Here is a 22,272-nt window from a genome sequence, read left to right as displayed (position 1 = left end):
GTTTCCTAAAGAACAAGTCCATAAACCACTACTAAATGGACTTGGGAAAAATCCACAATTCCAGGAATAACATGTATAGAATGCTTGTACGTTTGGGAAGCTCGCCAGGTGCCCTTGGCCTGGATTGGCCGCTGTCGTGGACAGGATGCTGGGCTCGATGGACCCTTGGTCTTTTCCCAGTGTGGCATTACTTATGTACTTATGCCTTGTAGCGCTATAGAAGTGATAAGTAGTAGTAGTAGTAGTATCTTTATACTATGATGTTTATTTTAGGAGTACTGTTCGTGTTTTTGATGTTAAATTGGCACTTAGATATCCATACTGCAATGGAAGCCCAAATCCTGATTTTACAATGCCAGGACAAGAACGTTTAAAACTGAAGGGTGTGTGGTCTGGGCATGTTCTGAGCGGGATTTGGGCAGACTAAAAATATAGACCCCACTAGACCACCAGTAAGGTAGAATTGGGTGGGGGGGGCACTTGGATCACATTGGGGAGGGGAGAGCCAGAAAATGCTAATTTTGTGATCTAGAATGCAAATACCCTTTTGCTCTATGGATAGCAAGCACTGCAACATTTCCCCACATGGGTCCCTGCATGCTCAGTCCTTTGAAATCTGCAATATATTTGTGGTTAGGGTGACCCAAACAGCTTCATGTCTTAGGGACAGACCGAGCCAGCCCCTGCTTTTACTCCATTACATGCACAGAAGAGATCCGAGTTCCCCAAGGAAAACAGGACTTGTATCTCCATGTATGTTGCAAGGTAAAGCCAGAATAGGCCCTTTTGATATGGGGATAGAGAGTCATTAAATGTGTGGAAGTAGAGGGGTTCTGTTTAAAGCATCCTGTTTAGCTAGCCCCAGCACGAACCTTTATTAAGACAGAACATAAAAGTAGCACTGCAGTAAAGCATACACTTATTACTCCATAGGCTGTATCCTCAGAGAACAGAGAGCACAGGTCAAGTGTGGCTGAAATACAATGTAGGCAGGAGACAATGGACTGAGTCCCTCTGACTTTGGGGGAGCTGAATACATTATGGGAAGGTTTAGCTTGTTACTTTCTTCCTTTTACTGCAACAAAGACGTACCTGTCTTCTGGGATCAAGTCTAGATTACGAGCAAAGAAAATCTGTCTTGTAGCTGATGTCTCTTATCGACAACTCTAAATTCAAATCACGCAAGCATTGAAACGAGATTGGTTTTACCAGCTGGAGGTAGTAAGTAGAGAGCACGTTCAAATTGCAGCATACAGCGTGGAACCGCTCTTAAAAGAAAAAAATATGCTTACGGTCTGAAAGACTCATGTCTCTAAAAAAAAAGAAAGATGTGTGCATATGAAGCATTTGGAGGTAGGGAGCCAGTAGCATCAATACATCCTGTGGTATATATGGAAGAAATCACTCACCCGTAATAAGTGCCCATCCCTACCCATCACCTTCTGCACATCTTTGGCTTGAAGAGATTGGCCCATACACAAAATTGGTTTCAGTCATGCTTGCCAGACAAAGGTCAACATTTCCATGGAGTTCTTTTATCTCTTCAGCTTACTCTTCACTCGCAATTCTCAACCCTGTTTAATATTTCAGCCCTTCCATTGGGCTGGATTTATCTGTGCTTCTTTTGTAGGATGATAATATCTAACTAGACTTTTCAATCCACTCTTGGGAAGTCTTTCTCAAACTTCTCCCTTTTAAAGCATGTAGACTGGAGTGAACTTGTTGTCCCCAAGGAATTCAGTGCCCCAGGACCTCAGTATCATGGACCACTGCTTATCATTTTGTAAAACCAGTAGGGCTGGGCCAAGGGTCTGTGATGCCCTAGACAAACCTTCAACCATTCGCCCCACCCTCACCCCCAGTGGGCAGCTGCCATCTCTCTCTTTCCCTACTCCTCTCCTTCCTTGGTCTCCAGCATGTCTCACATTCCTTCTTTCCTTCCTTCTACCTCCCCTACCCCCCCCCCCCCCCCCCCCCACCTCCCGTGAGGTTTCAGGCCTTCCATTTCTCCAAGGCAGTGACACGGCAGTCCACAGCTATAAAAGATGTACCATGTCCAACATGGGGCCTTGAAACTTCATGTTTCAGAGAAGACAGGAGCCAGCAAGCCTTGTTATGTGTTATGTTATGCTATGTTACACAGAGTTTCTTGTCCGCAAATACCAATTTTAGTTTATTGCGGATTACAAATTAAGAGCACCGAGACATGACCCCAATCTGATAATGAAGAGAAGAGTCAAACAGCTTTTGAAATGTAATAAAACGAGCTGTGGATGCCCAAAGCCCCTAATTTTCTATACCTGCCGACTGCTGCATTGCTGCCTGGAGGAATGGACGTGAAGAATAATTCTAGATGTAAACTAATGGTAAATATATCTACTTCTCAAAAATAGGGAGGAAAAAAACCTCATCCAGACCTTGATCAACAATATGGGGCTCAAATCTGTCATGGCCACTTATTAATGTGATTGGTCAAAAAAAGGTCATTATCAGTCTAGAAAAACCTCCCCCAAAAAATGTTAGGTAGATCAAAAATCCTCAAAACTTTAATCATCAATCATAATATCTAGCAACAAGAAAATAACAATTAGCTTGAGATGCACAGCAAAATGACTGTCAATTCCACAGGTTCAAAATTTGTACAGGACAATGTCCATAGGCATTTTCAAACAATTCCTTATGTAACGCCAAACAATCTCATATGGTGGGCAAAAGTCCCGACGGGAAGCCGCTTCAGAAAGGCTTCTTCTAGAGACCTTGCCGTTTGGCGCTACATAAGTAATTGTTTGAAAACGCCTATGGACATCGTCCTGTGCAGATCTTGACCCTTGTTTCTGGAGTCCGTGCTCCATTTCCCACCATATATACACCTGTTCTTTGTAACCATTTGGCCAGGTTACCTCTTTCCTGTCTTTGTTGTGCTCCGAGCAGTTTCTTTAGGATTGTACCTGCCTCTCCATGCAGGTTACCTCCACCCTGCCTTTGTTTAGGACTGTAGAGGCAAAATGATGGTGGGATATGGAGCACAGACTTCAGAAACAAGGGTCAAAATCTGTACAGGACGATATATAAGGGCAGATCATCGTTTCAGCACAGCTGTGGTCTGATAAAACCATCAATATCCCACAGCAACAAAATGTTTTCTTCGGACCCTGGAGACAGTCCTCGATTGCCAAAATGCTAAATGATTTTGCTCTAGCCAGACATGTCCTAGTCTGTCGCTGTGGTCTAAAGGATTTTGATTTCATGAGGGTCAGGGTTCAAGCAGGATCAGAGGGATTCCAAGGAATCGAAAATCTAATTTTTCAAACCTGCCCTTCAGTGGATGATATTTACAAAACCTTTAGAAAATGTACTCACTGAACTCCCATGGGAGATGCATGTTGCTAAGGAAGTAAAGCCTCAATACTAAGTAGAATTTTTTGCAGTCTATCTTTATATGTATAATAGCTACAATATTATTTGGCTCAGTTCTGAGCAATGTACGTGCAGTGCAAGTACCTTCTACCTGGAGCATATAGTCACATAGTCAACCAGTCGCCATGAAGATAATTACGCTCTGCATGTTGCCAACTCGCTAACGAGACTGCGAGACTCCTGACCTGCAGCTAACACTGCTGGATTTTAGTGATTTTATAGTGATTTTCAGTGGTACAGACAAATCCTTGTTATTTTCCTGAGTTTGTATATATTAACCATGCTAGTTCAGACTTTCTCATGTCTACATTGTAAAATGTGTCCCCTGTATATCCTTCCAGGCAAAGTGCACAACATAACTTGAGTCAGGACTGGGCTGAGGGTGGGGAGGAGACTGTATTTATCATAAGTATTCAATACTATCGACTTGTTTACCCGATGACTTTCTGAAACCTATTGTTTTGTGGAGACAGCGTGTTCTGTTTTGTTTTTTAAAATTTAATTCAGTGCTACTTCAGGCAAATCATTCTAGCTGAAATAAAGGCTCAGTTATTAGTATTATTATTATGATTTATTTACCATCTTTTTATTTACCATCGAATTCCCTGCCAACAACTCAAAGTGATGATTGAATGAACATGAGTTACTACCAGACTGTTGTTCAGTTACCGTATACATCTGTCTTTCCAAACAATTGCTAACACTGTGTGGGCCATTTTCTCTGTATATGTCCCATGATCTCGCGGGCTGCATAAAATTCAATAGTGGGCCAAAGGTTACCTACCCCTAGTATAGGGTATGACTCCAGAGCAGTCTCTGGACAGGTTTTATTTATAAGGAAGAAAGGGATGAGAAAGAAGATGAACTAAAAATGTCTGCAGCTGATTGATGAGCTGTATTAATGGCTCTGATGGATGTGCACTTGGAGTCTGAGCTGGATTTAGCTCCAGCAGTGAGAAGGCAAAATCTGGACAAAAAATGTCATTAACTGCTGTGTTGTCTAGAAAGCGTCAAGGTATGATCGATGTGTCTTATATGTGTGACCAACACTGTCCAGCAAGAAACAAGAGTGGACAGGGACGCAGGGGCAAGGAATAAAAAGGGAAGGGAAACCGGATCTGAAACTAAGAGAAAAGTTGAGAGGTCCGTTTACAAAAGCTGTGGAAAAAAAACTGACCTGTGGTAGCGTGGGCCGCGTCTTTTGGGCGCACGCTGGGTCACTTTTTACCCGGCTGGGATAAAGGCCCTGTTTTAATGTGCTGGGAACTGGGTGTGTGCAAAAATTAATTTTTTCAGCCTACAGAGTTGCTAGTGTATCTGACAGATTGCACGTCATCACTTTTTTGATTATTTGGCTGTTTTTTTAATTACATTTTAGAAAACCTCTGTACATTTTTTACATCAGTATACATATCTCATTAACCCTGACAATAAAAGAAAACTGTGTAGCACCTGACGCAGCCCTGCTGGGCAAAACACGGCCTGTGTCGGGCTGATTTGAATATTTGTTTTTTTGTTCAATAAATTTATGGTTTTCTTCTACTGATCTGCTTTGTTGTCTTTCCAAAATTAAAACTAGCGCATGCCTATTTACGGCCTGAGCCCTTACTGCCAGCCATTGACTTAGCGGTAAGGGCTCCCACGGTAACCGTGCAGCGCGCGCCAACATGGTTTTGCTGCCGATTACCACAGGGAACACCCTCACGGTAGATAATAGAAAAATATTTTCTACCGCGAGATTCAGCTCATGCTAAACTCGGATTTACCGCCGGGTGCATGCGTTACCCCGGAGGTAGTGCTGTTTTGCGCGTGCTACCCGCGCTTTAGCTCTCCTGTGGCTTTGTAAAAGGGCCCCTGAGTGCTTGGAGCTGTTCAGGAACCCTAATTCCACAGTATCACAGCCCCAGTGACAGTACTGGGTGTGATGCAACTGATCATTCGCAGACATATTGCACCAAAGAATACTTTGCAGAAAATATCAGTGAACAGCATACTCAGCCTTCTCCTCCCTACCTGGTTCACTTTAATTAGCCCTGACTTTTACTTGCTTGCTATAAACATATCTTTTGCTGAGAAAAGCCAAACAGTGCCAATAGTCATTGTTTTTACCTGGATAACGTGGAGGGGCATAATCAAACGGGGCGCCCAAGTTTTCCTGAGGACGTCCTCACAGGACGTCCCCGCGAAGGGGCGGAAAAACCCGTATTATCAAAACAAGATGGGCGGCCATCTTTTGTTTCGATAATACGGTCGGGGACGCCCAAATCTCAACATTTAGGTCGACCTTTGAGATGGTCGTCCTTAGAGATGGTCGTCCCCAATTTTCGGCGATAATGGAAACCGAGGACGCCTATCTCAGAAATGACTAAATCCAAGCCATTTGGTTGTGGGAGGAGCCAGCATTCATAGTGCATTGGTCCCCCTCACATGCCAGGGCACCCTAGGGGCACTGCAGTGGACCTCAGAAAAAGCTCCCAGGTGCATAGCCCCCCAAACCCACTCCCCACAACTGTACCCCACTACCATAGCCCTTAGGGATGAAGGGGGCACCTAGATGTGGGTACAGTGGGTTTGTGATGGGTTTTGGAGGGCTCACATTTACCACCACAAGTATAATAGGTAGGGGGGATGGGCTTGGGTCCGCCTGCCTGAAGTGCACTGCAGTACCCACTAAAACTGCTCCAGGGACCTGCATACTGCTGTCATGGAGCTGGGTATGATATTTGAGGCTGGCATAGAGGCTGGAAAAAATATGTAATTTTTTTAGGGTGGGAGGGGGTTAGTAACCACTGGGGGAGTAAGGGGAGGTCATCCCCGATTCCCTCCAGTGGTCATCTGGTCATTTAGGGCACATTTTTGTGGCTTGGTCGTAAAAAAAAAAGGACCAAGTAAAGTTGGCCAAGTGTTCGTCAGGAACGCCCTTCTTTTTTCCATTATCGGCCGAGGACGCCCATGTGTTAAGCACGCCCCAGTTCCGCCTTTGCTATGCTTCCAACACGCCCCCGTGAACTTTGGTCATCCCCGCAACAGAAAGCAGTTGAGGACACCCAAAATCAGCTTTCGATTATGCCGATTTGGGCGACCCTGGGAGAAAGATGCCCATCTCCCGATTTGTGTCGAAAGATGGGCGCCCTTCTCTTTCGAAAATAAGCCTGATAGTGAAACAGTCTGTCATATATATACTGTACACGTCTAAGTTTTGCTTAATTCCATCCTTTTGCTATTTGGATGGGGGGAGGGGAGGAAGGACGGGGGGGGGGGGGGGGGAATCTTCCACGTGGCTTCTTAAGGACCTTGCCAGCAATCTGTGCAGTCTGTGAAATCCTTAAGTGATTGGGCTGCACCTGCCCCTCATACTGTGAATAAACAATGTGCAAAGAGCTGAGTTTATCATCCCATAAACGTCTACATAGATTCCTCAACACACTGTATAAAGCACAAAGGGGATAAAACAAGGAGACATAATATAGTCATTAAGGCTATAAGATACAGCATATTGATATGCAAATAAAGTGTGGCTAATTTTAGTGGCCACACAGTGATATATACACTCCTTGCCCATGAGGTAGAAGATAATTAGTCACCTTAGTTTCTAACTCCTCTTACTCTCTTACCTCTCTATATGTTCCATCTCTGCTTATATCCTACACTGTCAATTAACATGTTCTAGTACGTATTGTGTTGATATTGTAAATAGTATACCATCCAGCTTATAATTGAAAAAGAAAAACGCCTATATTGCGACCCAAATCGGGAGATAGACGTTTATCTCACAAAAACGAATAAAGCGGTATAATCGAAAGCCGAATTTGGACGTTTTCAACTGCATTTCGTCGCGGATGCGGACAAAGTTGATGGGGGCGTGTCAAAGGCGTGGTGAAGGCGGAACTGGGGTGTGGTTATCGGGCGATCAGAGATAGGCGCCTTTCGCCGATAATGGAAAAAACATATGCGGTTTTAGCAAGAATTTAGGGCACTTTTCCTGGACCGTTTTTCCACGAATAGGGCCCCAAAAAGTGCCCTAAATGACCAGATGACCACTGGAGGGAGTCGGGGATGACCTCCCCTGACTCCCCCAGTGGTCACAAACCCCCTCCCACCACAAAATATGCCGTTTCACAACTTTTTATGTTCACCCTCAAATGTCATACCCACCTCCCTGGCAGCAGTATGCAGGTCACTGGAGCAGTTATTAGGGGGTGCAGTGGACGTCAGGCAGGTAGACCCAGGCCCATCCCCTCCCACCTGTTACACTTGTGCTGGTAAATGGGAGCCCTCCACACGGCCCCCCAAACCCACTGTACCCACATGTAGGTGCCCCCCTTCACCCCTTAGGGCTATAGTAATGGTGTAGACTTGTGGGTGGTGGGTTTTGAGGGGGATTTGGGGGGCTCAACACACAAGGGAAGGGTGCTATGCACCTGGGAGCTCTTTTACCTTTTTTTTTTTTTTTGTAAAAGTGCCCCCTAGGGTGGCCGGTTGGTGTCCTGGCATGTGAGGGGGACCAGTGCACTACGACTCCTGGCCCCTCCCACGAACAAATGCCTTGGATTTATTCGTTTTTGAGCTGGGCGCTTTCATTTTCCATTATCGCTGAAAAACAAAAACGCCAGCTCACAAATTGTCGAATAAAACATGGACGTCTATTTTTTCCCAAAATACGGTTCGGTCTGCCCCTTCACGGACCCGTTCTTGGAGATAAACGCCCATGGAGATAGACGTTTTTGTTCGATTATGCCCCTCCATGCCATACTTTGTATTACTTGAATATTTTACTGCTGTAATTATCTATTGCTCATGTTTGATTTATTCTTACTGTACACCGCGTTCAGTGAATTCCTTCAAAAAGGCAGTAAATAAATCCTAATAAAAACACAGGGGACTCAGAGAACGTGCTATTAATAAAGGGGGCTAGGAAGGGTGACGGAATTTAAAGGGTTTACTGGCTGGGAGAGAGAAATGTCGGAAGAGGCAGAAAGGAGCTGTAAAGGGGCTGGGTGATGGGGACAGGGACTGATAGCATAGGGGCCAACTTTTCAAAATTATTGGGGGTACTAAGCCCAATGGAAGTAACCCCTTCCTGGACACATACAAGGAATTTTCTCAATGTTGGGAGTGCTCAAGCACCCACAGCACCCACAAAGCCGGCTCCTATGATAGTGGAGCTGTGGGAGAGGACTAGAGTAGACGCAGGCTGTGAGGGTGAGAGGGAGAGCATGGGCAGGTGGGACAAGGTTGCTAGCAGAAGGAGACATGATCTGGGAGGAGGAAGAGCAGGCAGGGGGACAAAAGCTGCAGGCAGAATTGTGTTGAACTTGGAAAAGAACTGCTGAGGGAAAGGAGGGTTATGGTGGAAAGTACAGATATGAAGGTGAGAAAAGGGTGAGGAGTGGAGGAAGGAGTAAGACTATAAGAAAATGAGATGAGAGAAGCTCTAGAGAGAAACATGGAGAGACAAATATATATATTTACATTTCCTTTTACCCCTCTATTACTGTGTTCACCACAATTTGTAATATTTCTTTCAAGACTTTGTAATTCTATCTACTCTTTACTACGTAAGCTGCATTGAGCCTGCCTGCTATGTGTGGGAAAGCGCAGGGTACAAATGTAATAAATAAATAAATAAATGTTCTACCCATGGTAGTTTGTCATATGCCTTGTAAGTGTTAAAGCAGTCGATAACCAAATGCTCTCATTATTCATAGATACACAACAAATATCCATTTCTCTATCTCGAGACAGTAGCTGAGCTGTAATAAATGAGGTTGCCCTGCTATTCCTTCCTTCGTTGACTCTGTGTTGTTCTGTAATCAGTGTTTGATAAAATGGAATTAACAGCAGTGAATCTGATCCTGTTAGGAGAACATGTACAGGCATGATTGAGAAGCAGGGAAACCAACTAGGCTGTCTCTTCTGCCACTGTTAGAAAACAGAAGCCATCCTCTCTGAACTGATGCTAATGTTATCCCTGACTCTCATTTAGCATCCATTGGTCTGCGTCTGCCCATCCATTAAACTCTCCATGCTTCACTCATCTGCCTGTGCATGTCCTGGCTGATAGTCTTTTCCAGGGGTCTTTGGTTTAATGCAGTATGACAGTTTCTTATCTTTGTCTGCCTGTCTCCTTCTTACTGTCAGCATCTGTCTAGGATACTTTCACACCTCTGTACAACAGACAGACTGCGGTGCAACTAATCTGTTGGTAAAAGGGAAGATTTGCTTTAGTTTAAATCTTTTTTATTAACCTAGATATGTCAAGTAAAGACCCCCAACCTCTATCTAATCTGCTCCAGTTTTCTTCTTTTAACAGATTCATAAAACCCAGCTGGCCTTTAACATCCCCGTTACTGCTTATTATTATTATTAGCATTTGTATAGCGCTACCAGACGCACGCAGCGCTGAACACCTGACCCAAAGAGACAGTCCCTGCTCAAAAGAGCTTACAATCTAAATAATACAGACAGACAAGACAGTTACGGGTGAGGGAAGTACTGGGTGAAAAGGAAGGAAGGAGCAAGGGGAGGGCAAATGAGTAGAGGCTAGGAGCCAAAAACAGCAGTGAAAAGGTGGGTTTTCAGCATGGATTTGAAAACAGGTAGAAATGGAGCTAGACATATAGGTCCAGGAAGACGATTCCAGGCATAAGGTGCCGCGAGAGAAAAGGAACGAAGCCTGGAGTTAGCAGTGGAGGAGAAGGGGGACAACAAGAGAGATTTGTCCAGAGAGCAGAGTTCACGGGGAGGAATGTAGGGAGAGATGAGAGTGGAGAGGTAATGGGGGGCTGCAGAGTGGAAGCATTTAAAGGTCAGAAAGAGAAGTTTAAACTGTATGCGGAAGTGGACAGGGAGCCAGTGAAGTGACTTGAGGAGTGGGCTAGTGTGGGTATAACGATTCTGGTGGAAAATAAGTCGTGCCGCAGAACTTTGGACAGATTGGAGAGGAGAGAGATGGCTGAGCGGAAGACCAGTGAGAAGTAAATTGCAATAGTCCAAGCGAGAGGTGGCAAGGGTGTGGATAAGGGTTCTGGTAGTGTAATCAGAAAGGAAGGGGCGGATTTTGCTAATATTGTAGATAAAGAAACCAGGAATTCTCTGTGCGTATCATGTGCTCACTTCAGAATCAAAACAATAAGGGATTCAATTCCTTCTTTAACATTCCAACCATACAAAAATTCCTTTGAAGGGACAAGGCTTCTTATAAAATAATGAGTGGAGTGGAACAGGTGGATGTGAAGCGTCTGTTCACGCTTTCCAAAAATACTAGGACTAGGGGGCATGCGATGAAACTACAGTGCAGTAAATTTAAAACAAATCGGAGAAAAATTTTCTTCACCCAATTAAACTATGGAATTCGTTGCCAGAGAACGTAGTGAAGGCGGTTAGCTTGGCAGAGTTTAAAAAGGGGTTGGACGGTTTCCTAAAGGACAAGTCCATAGACCGCTACTAAATTGTCTTGGGAAAAATTTAGAATTCCAGGAATAACATGTATAAAATGTTTGTAAGTTTGGGTAGCTTGCCAGGTGCCCTTGACCTGGATTGGCCGCTGTTGGGGACAGGATGCTGGGCTTGATGGACCTTTGGTCTTTTCCCAGTATGGCATTACTTATGTACTTATGTACTTATTTTATAAGAATAAACCAACAGCAGATTTTGGGTGGGCCTAGTCAAGAAGTGGGTGGGCACCAAGTGTTCTCCCCCCACCCCCCAATGCGATGAGGCATCAGCAGCTTAGGAAGCTTAGACTGCTAAAGTGGAAAGCAGTGTTTTCAGCACCATCAGGGGGAGGTCTTCAGCTGGCGAAGCTTGGGATCCTCACTAGCTAGCACTAAATATGTGCTGCTGTTAGGTGGGCCTGAGCCCTAAGTGGATGGGCCCCGGCCCACCCAGGCCCACCTGTGGCTACGCCACTGGAATAAACCAAACCAATCCCCTGTCATTCCTTGTAGGGCATGCTCAGTTGGGTGCCCAAATTTGAGTGCCATATATTTAGGACTTCTTTTACAAAGTGGTAGTAAGCCCAACACGGGCTTACCACTCGCTAAACAGGAAGTACCGCTGGGCTACCACAGAAGCCCACTGGTACTTCCCACTCCCAGCACGCCTTTGTATCTGGTGCTACAAAAATATATTTATTTTTGTAGTGCCGGGATGTACCCGGCGGTAATCCAGCAGTGCCGCGGGCTGCCCGGTTACCACTGGGTTAGCGCAGGAGCCCTCACTGCCACCTCAATGGGTGGTGCTAAGGGTTCCCCAAAATGACCACGCGGCAAGTGCTTTTACTTGCCACACGGTTGTTTCCTGCAGAAAAGAAAGACTACCCTTTTACCAGCTGCAGTAAAAGGGGGCCTTGGCGAGCATCAAAAACATGCACCGATGCCAACACAGGCCCCCTTTTGCCGCAGCAAAAGGGACCCTAATTGCGCAGTTTGCGCCTTCTCGGGCGTTACAGTCTCAAAACCAGGATTTATTGGTCGTTCCATCTTTTCATCTAGTATGCTTGGAGGAAGTTTGTAGTCGAGCTTCTTTTATTGCTGGTTCTGCTTTGTAGAACTCGTTACCATTGGTTATGAGCTAGTCGGCACCTGTTCCCCAGTTCAAGAAGTTGCTAATAAACCTGGCTATTTACTAGGGCATTTGGCTGATTGGGGGTTCTGAGTTTTTAGAGTTTGTAATTTGTAAGCTTGTGCATTGTTTGTGTTTCTTTTTTTAAAAAAAATGTTTTATTGTACCTCGCCTAGATGTTTAGATAGGCAAATTATAAATCTGGGGGTTAATGCACATTAATTTAGCTTTCACTCATTTTTTAAAGGCATGTTAATGAGCCAAACACATGCTAACAAATTCACAACCCTAATTTATGCACATATCTTTAAAAAATGCAAAAGTATGCATGTAAGCCCAAAACTATCAGGTATGCCTTTGCCTTTGGCGAGAGTAGCGAGAGGAATGGAAATTGGTCAAGCCTTGTGGATGACCCTACTGTTTGACAACCAGGATTTAATCTCTCCTGATGCCAATGATCCCCCCTCTACTTCCTCAGCATAGGACAGGGTCACTGTAGAGCCTGCCTCAAGGGATGGAGAAAGGTGAATAATGACTTGTGCAATTGTGGAGAAATACAACAGTGTCTGATGAAATTGATTCCTGTCTGCCAACCCAGCTGGTTGGTGGTTTGGCAGCACTTCAGAGAGCTGAGGATGCTGCCGTTGGCTGGCTGGCTGACTAGACACAGCACTGTTTGCAAGCAGTGATAATAATAATTTCATATTTCACAACAGTAGTCTTACGAAAAACAGTTTTTTCTGGGTTCAAGCTACATTTTATGACAATTCTTGAATAAGTCCTAATCTTTTGTATGAAGCTCGAATTCTCCAGTGATACCAGACAAATCTTCACTGTGTTATGTGCCCTGTGTAATAATCATAATCACTGTTTCATGTGTGGAAACAGCTTTGAAAATTATCCCTTAAACGTACCCATGTATCTGTCTATACTGTGTTCCCATTATCAACATACCATTCCATTCATGATAGATTTTGTGGACAAAATGAGGATTCTGCCCAAGGACACTACACATGACCGATGTAATTCTATATCAAGCCTGAGGCCACACATGGCAACATCCTCAAGCTTATAGGGGATTCACAGTAACGTGGAGGCGTATTTTCAAAGCACTTAGACTCAGTGGCGTTCCTAGCCTGCATGACACCCGGGTGCAGTGCGGCCCCCCTCCTACGCAATGACACCTCCCCCCCCCCCCCCGGCGAAATGACACCCCCCCCCCCGGGTGCACGCCGCTGGGGGGGTGCCGCGGTGCGCGCCTGTCGGCTGAGTCCAAGTTCGCTAACTTCGCTAACTTCGTTAGTTCGCTAAAGCTCCCTCTGCCCCGGAACAGGAAGTAACCTGTTCCGGGGCAGAGGGAGCTGCAGCGAACGAACAAACGAAGTTAGCGAAGTTAGCGAACTCGGACTCAGCCGACAGGCACGCGCCGCGGCACCCCCCCAGCGGCGTGCACCCGGAGCGGACCGCCCCCCCCTTGGTACGCCACTGCTTAGACTTACAAAGTTCCATAGTAACCTATGGAACTTTGTAAGTCTAAGTGCTTTGAAAATGAGCCTCATAGTAACGTAGTAGATGACGACAGAGAAAGACCTGTACAGTCCATCCAGTCTGCCCAACAAGATAAGCTCATATGTGCTACTTTATATGTATACCTGACCTTGATTTGTATCTGCCATTTTCAGGGCACAGACCGTAGAAGTCTGCCCTGCCTCCCAACCACTAGCCCCGCCTCCCAACCACCGGTGCAGCCACCCATTCTCTGCTAAGCTTCTGAGGATCCATTTCTTCTGAACAGGATTCCTTTATGTTTATCCCACGCATTTTTGAATTCTGTTAGCATTTTCATCTCCACCACCTCCTGCAGGAGGGCATTCCAAGTATCCACCACTCTCTCCGTGAAAAGATTCTTTTTGACTGTTTGCTTTATAAGTTCACAGTTCATAATGGTGTGGGACTAATTTGAACATGGGTTGTAAATGCAGTTTTCATGAATAAAACTGTGATCGCAATCAACGTGTGCCTGGAGCAAGGACGCACAGCCAGTAAATAGGGCCACAGCTGGTATTTTGGAGCACTTAGTACACCAGGAAAACAGAGATCTTCCAGCATCCACGGCTGGTCATCAGACTGAGCCTTCACATTTATAGGTTCATCTATCCAAAGTGGAAGAAATTGAACTGAGCAGATTAGAAGGATCAGTTAGGTCTACACAGTGTCTGGAAAAAAACAAGACCCCCAACATTTGTGGTGGTGGTGGAGATGAAAACGGTAATGGAATTCAAAAATGCATGGGATAAACATAAAGGAATCCTGTTCAGAAGAAATGGATCCTCAGAAGCTTAGTGGAGACTGGGTGGCAGCACTGGTGGTTGGGTGGTTGGGAGGCAGGGCTAGTGCTGGGCAGACTTCTACGGTCTGTGCCCTGAAAATGGTAGATACACAAAAAGTAGCACAAATGAGTTTATCTTGTTGGGCAGACTAGATGGACCGTGCATTTCTTTCTCGTCGTCACTTACTATGTTACTATTTTTACAAAGAACCCAAAACAAATGTCTTATTATTATTAACAAAATTATTATGCTGTAAAAATTGGATGATCCCTGTTTTTAAAATGATGTCATTCAAGAAGTGATCATTAAGACTGGTTTTAGTAAAATGACATTTAGTCATTGGCATTGAAGACTCTGTGAATGTGTCAACGTTGAAGAAGGACACTTTGAACACAAATTATGAATTAACTAAGATTAAAACAATAACATTATACTAATGTATTTTCAAAGGTCATACTAAATGTTTAAACAATTGCAAAGTATTTTGAAACTACATAAGGAGTCCCATTTTTTCTGGACACCGTGTATATCTGCTGTCATTTAGGTGGCAATTTGGTAACTTAGTGCCAAGATGTAGGCATCAGAATGGGCCACACTTAGTTCCAGTTCTACAAAGGCTTAAGGTACACCTAAGCCATTATAAAACCAGAGCAAAGCCTCGTTGATGCCAAAATGTTGGCCTGCCCACTTACAACAGGTCAATAGCTGGCATATTTTGGTGTGCCTAGGTGTACCATGCAATGCGCACATCCCATGTCAATATACCCATTGCCCACTCATACTTACCCATGTGTATGTCCTCTCGTAGTTATACACTAAGGGCTAGATTCTAGATGGTGCCATAAAAATCAGCTCCAAAAAACGTACACCTTTGCGTATTCTATAAACTATGCCTAAAGTTTTACTGCACTTAAACTTTAGTCATAATTTATAGAATACACCAAGTACCCGTCCATGTGACTAAATTTAGTTGCACATATTTACGCCAAGTAAAACTTGGTGTAAATGGCGGTGACAAAGTTAGGCATGGAGCCAGTGTATTCTATATTAGCGCACATAGATTTTAGAAACGCTCACAACCCACCCACTCTACACCCATGGCCACGTCCATTTTTGGATCTGCATCTTAGAATTTCCTTGCTGAACTTTGCAGAATATACGTAATGCCAATAATTGCCTGTGGAGCATGGGCGTAGTTTGACTGTTTCATTTGGGAGGGGGCAAAGGATGGGGCGGGCACATTAGCATATTCATTTATATATATATATATATATATATATATATATATATATATACACACACACACAAATGAATATGCTAATATGGAGGAAGGATAGGAGAAAGAGCTGGCTTGTTTGGGAATAACCATAATGAATATGTATGATCTCATACATATTCATTATGGTTATTCCCAAAAAGCCAGCTTTTTCTCCCTTCCTTCCTTCCTTCCTTCCTTCTTACCCAGCACTCCCTCTTCCTCTCCAGTAGTATTTCCCCACCCCATGTCAGTATAGACCTTAGAAATGCATAAGCTCTATATGTAGATCCTTCAAGAGGTAGTGTGTCATGATTTAGGCTCTAAAACCCTTTCTGATGTTTTGGTGCCACCTCAGTAAGGCCAACACACAATCTCTCCACTGCAAAACACTATACACAAACTTGAGCAAAAAACATACTCATAACCTTACCAAACCATAACAGCACTAATTCCAAGGACAGGACAAGCTACAACCTTATGCGTGGAAACGCAGCACTAAAATTACACCGGGCTCTAAAACACCAGTACACAACCTAGTGAAACAAAAAAAAAAACGAAAAGGGCTGCAAATACTACACACTAGTAGAATACTGCACCTTGATCACACATGAAAAACACATGACAACAGATATGACACAAAGAACTAGAAATAAAAAAAGATATGAAGGCAAAATACTGAACTGGAAAGTTAGCTCAAGAAGTCAGACTCAGTATGCAGCAATACCAGAAAAAATGAAACTTACATGCAAAATATCACAGATGCACATTTCCAAAAGCTAACATATTCCAATTAATAAATTCTGAATAAAATACTTTTTTCTACCTTTGTTGTCTGATCATTTAGTTTTTCTATTTGCTTTGGTCCAAGTGTCTTCTGTTTTATATAGTGTCTTCTTTCCATTTGATATTTTTTCACTCACCATGTCCACCAACCTCCTGTGTCCTTATGCATCCTGTCTACCATCTGTAGCCCTGTCCCTGTCCTTCCTCTAGTTTCAGTATCTGCCCTCAAAGTGTTCCGATCCAGCCCTTAAATTCAGCAGTTTCCCTCCATCCATATCCAGCATTTCTCCTCACTCCCCTCCCCTCCATCCATGTGAATCTACTTCCTCTGTCTTCCCTCCCCTCCATCCTTGTCCAGCAATTCTCCTCTCTCCCTTGCACTCCCCCCTCCATCCATCCATGTCCAGCAACTCTCCATTCTCCCCTGCCCTCTCCTCCATCCACCCATATCCATCAAATTCGCTCTCTCCCCTGCCCCCTCTATTCATCTATCCATGTCCAGCAATTGTCCTCTCTCGCCTGCCCTCCCCTCCATCCATCCATATCCAGCAATTCTACTCTCCCCTGCCCTCCTCTCCTCTCCATGTCCAGCGCTCTCTTCTCTCCCCCTTCCCTCCCATCCATGTCCAGCGATTCTCCCTGCCCTCCTACAGCTCCCTGACAGCCTTCCTCTCCGTTCCTTCCTGCCCCCCCCCCCCCCACGCATGTTTAAACCTTTTATTGCCCTCTCAGCAACGGCAGTGAAGCACACAACACAGCGGGCTTGCCTCCAGCCTTTCCCTTCCCTCACACAGAGGCATATTTTCAAAGCACTTTGGGAGGCTAAGTTCCATAGGTTTCTATGGAACTTTGTGAGGCTAAGTGCTTTGAAAATAAGCCTCTACAGTGTCCCGCCCTCGCGGAAACAGGAAATACATCATCGCAAGAAGGCGGGACACTGAGTGAGGGAAGGGAAAGGCTGGAGGCGAGCTGTGTTGTGTGCTTTACTGCCGTCACAGCGAGGAAAATAAAAGGTTGAAACGCACGCGCACGCACACACGCGTGGGGAGGGAGGGGAGGAAGGAACGAAGAGGAAGCCTGTCCGGGAGCTGAGGGCGGGAAGTGTGCCTGCAGTGTTGCCCCAGCCCTGCGTTTGGGGGGGCAATGGCCCCCCTCACCCCCCCAAACTACACCCATGTTGTGGAGTGGCAATTATCGGCACTGATTGGCTTGTTAAGATAAGTAAGTTGCACGTGCAAATCAAAATATGACCTGATTTGCGTTTGCAACTCTGGATGCAGTATATAGAATCTGGGGGTACATGACTTTAGCGCATTTGTTATTGAATAGTGCCCAGCACGTCAACATGCAACTGCCAATTAATACGGAATATGACTTGATATACCGCCTTTCTGTCTTTTTAGCAACTACATTCAAAGCGGTTTACATAGTATTGACAGGTACTTATTTGTACCTGGGGCAATGGAGGGTTAAGTGACTTGCCCACAGTCACAATTGAACCCAGTTCCCCAGGATCAAGGTCTGCTGCACTAACCACTAGGCTACTCCTCCACCAGCAACATTCCATGTAGAACCTCAAATAATAGCAACATTCCACGTAGAATCTAAAATAGGGAAAGGGAAATGGGACTTGATATACTACCTTTCTGTGTTTTTAGCAACTACAGTACATTCAAAGTGGTTTACATAGTATTGACAGGTACTTATTTGTACCTGGGGCAATGGAGGGTTAAGTGACTTACCCAGAGTCACAGGAAGTTGCAGTGGGACTCAAGCCCAGTTCCCCAGGAACAAAGTCTGCCGCACAAACCACTAGGCTACTCCTCCACTCCAATAGCACCTCTGATACACATAAGTTCTACTATTTTATAACATACCTATGCACTTGTCACCTAACATTAGACACCAAGTTCTAGAATGAAGGGGTGAGTGCGTTTTCAGACTTCTGTATCCCAGTAAGAGATCAGAGTGGTAGCTGCTATCCATTAGGAGCCCCCAGGAGCAGAAGTAAGGAAATGACAGAAAAGGTACTAGGAAACAAACGGGCAGGTGATCCCAGGATACATGATAGACCTCATAGATCTACCAATAAGAAAGAGAGCCGGATCGTCAAGATCATACCTAAACCTACACTACCCAAATTGCAAAGGACTGAAATACAAAACAGCTCACGCATTTGGCTTCTCCTACGTAAGCGCACAACTATGGAATGGCCTCCCAAAAGTGAAAACAATCTATGACCACCAGGAAATCACTAAAAACCAACCTCTTCAAAAAGGCCTAACCCAATGACCCCACTTAAACCTCTTCACCCAGGAACATAACATGACTAATGATCGTACCGGGCATCACGCAATCTTCATCCCTTCCGATCCTTCACATATACCTCATTCGATCTTTTTACAACCTGTATTTGTTATCAACCGACTGGGCAAACGCCTTTGACGGTATTATGTAAGCCACATTGAGCATGCAAATAGGTGGGAAAATGTGGGGTACAAATGCAATAAATAAATAAATAAACAAACAACGTGTTTCCCAAGTCCAGTCCTGGAGTAGCCCTTGCCAGTCAGGTTTTCAGGATATCCACAATGAATATGCATGAACTTGATTTGCATACACTGCCTCTATTATATGCAAATCTCTTGAAACTGGACTGAAACAGCAAATAGTAAACTTGAGTGATGTCCACTCACCCTGCTCAGCGTCAAACACCTCCACTGTGTTGACGAAGTGAGGTCTGGAGTAGAAATTGTGGGGTCCAGGCTGCTGCAGGCCCCCCAGGCTAAAGAACCAGTTGTCCATCATAGCACAGCTTGCAAAGGCACGCCGACTTGGGATGCTGGGATACCGGGTCCAACTTCGTACTTCCAAGTCAAAGGCTTCAAAAGCAGTTACAGGAAGCTTGCCTTGCCTGCCCCCTGCAAAATAATAAGCATGGTGATAAACAACGTTTTCTTTACGACCGTGGATCCATTGCATCTCAGAAAGAGAGCTACTTCCCAACAAAACTTAAATCCAAGTGGGAGGAAAGGAAAACAAGCAAATGATAAGAACTGTAGACCAGAGCAAAAGGGGCACAGATTAGAGTAATCTGGTGGACATTGAAAGATATGGGATGAGTCACCGGGGTCATGGCCCTACCAATATTTTTAGCCAACACAGCATCAGCAACTAAAGAGCTTGGGGGAGGGACCAGAGATTGGCCCCCTCCAACCACAAAAGGTGCTCTGTTGCCCCTGAGATATAACATGTTTTGTGAGGGCAACAAAGAAAAAGCTCCTGAGAGAAAATGGCTGCCGTGACCTCTAGCAGTAGTCTTGCAGTACTACCACTAGGGGGCCAGCCTTTACCAGTAATTCCTTACGACCAGCACATGTCCGGTGAGAGCATGAGTACCATGTGTGTAGCGTGTGTGCCCTTACCACTAGGTCAATGGGTGGCGGCGGTAAGGGTTCAGTCAGTAAATAGCCATGCGCTTCTTTTAATTTTAGCACACGACCACTTACTGCCCCCATTAAAACAGCCTTTTCTTCCAGCCACAGTAAAAAAAAAATGGCCTAGTACGTACCAAAAAGACGCAGCTGCACTACCGTAGGCCACTTTTTTCTGCGGCTTAGTAAAAGGACCCCTTAGCTGCCGGCATTTACACCAAGATTAACTTGGTGAATATTCCTGCAACTCAGTGGCGTACCAAGGGGGGGGCGGTGGGGGCTGTCCGCCCCGGGTGTCAGTGGGTGGGGGGGTGCTCCGTCGGCACTGCAGGCAGCCCGCGTCTCCTGCCTCCAACCTGCTATGCCTTAAAGAAAAACCTGAAAAGCGGCATGGCAGGCATGCTTCGTGTCTGCCCTGCCTGCTTGTAAAAGAAAGCGCCGGCAAACCTCCTCGTCGACGTCACGACGTCGCGTTGGGTTTTCCCTCACTGGGTCCCGCCCTCGCGGAGGGTGGGACCCATTGAGGGAAGACCCGACGCAACATTGCGATGACGACGAGGAGAGATTTGCCGCTTTCTTTTACAAGCAGGCAGGGCAGACACGAAGCATGCCTGCCATGCCGCTTTTCAGGTTTTTCTTTAAGGCATAGCAGGATGGAGGCAGGAGACGAGGGCTGTTGTCTCTCCACGAAGGTGGCAGGTGGGTCGAGTTGGGGGGGCTTAGATGGGAGAGGAGGACTGGGGAGGGGGTTTTCAAATGGGAGAAGGGGACTGGGGAGGGGGGGCCTCTGGAGAAGGGGACTGGGGAGGGGGGTCTCAGATGGGAGAAGAGGGTAGAAGGGGACTGGGGTGGGGAGGGGGGTCTCAGATGGGAGAAGAGGAGAGAAGGGGACGGGTGGGGAGAAGGGGGGTGGGGAAGGGGCCATGCGAGAAAATGGGAGCCATGCCTGGGGCTGGTGGGAAAATAGGTCTGGGGCTGAAAAGGAGGGTAGGTGGGATAAGGGGGCTAGTACTGGAACTGGGGGCTGAAAGGGGGCAGGGGCAGAAACTGGGGGGACTGGGGGCTGAAAAGGGGACAGGGAGAAGTGGCTGGGGCTGAAGCTCAGGACTGGTGAGAGAAAAGGGCTGGGGCTCAAACTGCGGACTGGTGGGATAGTGGGGCTGAAAAGGGGGAGCAAGTGGGAGATGTGGGCTGGGGCTAGAACTAGGGGCAGGTGGGATAAGAGGGCTGGAACTGGGGGCTGAAAAAATGGGCAGAGAGAGAGAGAGGGGACAGACGATGGATGGATGGATGGATGGATGGATGGATGGATGGATGGATGGGGGGGAGAGGGAGGGCAGACCCTGTATGGATGGGGGAAGAGGGGAGGGCAGACCCTGGATGGATGGAAGGGGGTAAGGGAGGGCAGACCCTGGATGGATGGGGGGGAGAGGGAAGGCAGACAGTGAATGGAAGGGGGAGAGAGAGAGGGCAGACAGTGAATGGAAAGGGCAGGGAGAGAGGGCAGACATTGGATGGCGGGGACAGCAGAGAGGGCAGACACTGGATGTCAGAGAAAGAACGAAGACGGATGCTGGATGGAAGGAAGACAGTGAAAAGAAGATGAGGAAAGCAGAAACCAGAGACAACAAACTGTAAATAAAATATATATATATATTTTTTTTTTTTGCTTTAGGATAAAGTAGTATTGTAGCTGTGTTAATAAATGTTTATAATAGAACATGTAAATAAGGTAATCTTTTTATTGGACTAATTTTAATAAATGTTGACTAACTTTTGGAGAACAAAACCCCCTTCCTCAGGTCAGGTTAGGACACTGTAACACACTATACTGTATTGACCTGAGGAAGAAGGTTTTGGACTCTGACAGCTAAATGTATTAGTCCAATAAAATGGTATTTTATTTTCTATATTTGTTTTATTTCTATTTGTTAATTTGTAAAGTGGTGATTGGTATTTGTTAGTTTTTTTTCAAATTTACATCTGCTGTCTTTATATTTTGCACAGTACTAGGGGACATTTTCTGTTTCTGTGGCGTTGCATTGTATGCAGAGACTGGCATCTTGGGGGTTCAGTTTAATTTTTGTCTAAATAGAAAGTTTATGATTACTTATTTTATAGTGGATTAGGGTGTATTTGTGTGTGTGAAAAAGACATGGCTTTCAGTTGGCATTGACTGTGCAGAATCGACGATCTGTACTATTCTGTCTGGTTTCATTTTACAATAGGTGAATTGATGTTCTAGTGCTCACTGTAGTGTTTAAGATGCTTTCCTTTTCCTTGTGTGATTCATAGAAATGACTGCTTATGATATGGTAGAATTGCTCTATAGGTCCTGAGTGTTTTGTATTCTTGGTATGCCTAGTACTGGATTTTGGAGGGGGGTGTTAAAAAATGACCGGCCCCGGGTGTCAACTACCCTAGGTACGCCACTGCTGCAACTAGATTTAGTTGCGCGGATGGGCCCTAGGCATATTCTATAAAC

The 22,272-nt window shown here is 45.4% G+C and overlaps 1 protein-coding gene across 2 annotated transcripts in view; it reads right to left on the bottom strand.

Annotated features, from left to right (window-relative positions):
• KLHDC8B (kelch domain containing 8B) overlaps positions 1-22,272 on the bottom strand; it is a 135,888-nt gene that overhangs the window by 37,937 nt on the left and 75,679 nt on the right. For both annotated transcript variants that reach the window (XM_030207316.1, XM_030207317.1), the window contains exon 4: positions 19,050-19,274. In XM_030207316.1, the coding sequence (XP_030063176.1) occupies positions 19,050-19,274 (225 nt within the window). The remainder of the gene's footprint in view (positions 1-19,049; positions 19,275-22,272) is intronic.

Source organism: Microcaecilia unicolor, chromosome 6 (assembly GCF_901765095.1).
Source record: "Microcaecilia unicolor chromosome 6, aMicUni1.1, whole genome shotgun sequence".
In the NCBI taxonomy this organism is placed as follows: Eukaryota; Metazoa; Chordata; class Amphibia; order Gymnophiona; family Siphonopidae; genus Microcaecilia; species Microcaecilia unicolor.
Note: the sequence above shows the minus strand (reverse complement) of the source record. Positions and strands in the feature narration are given on the sequence as shown.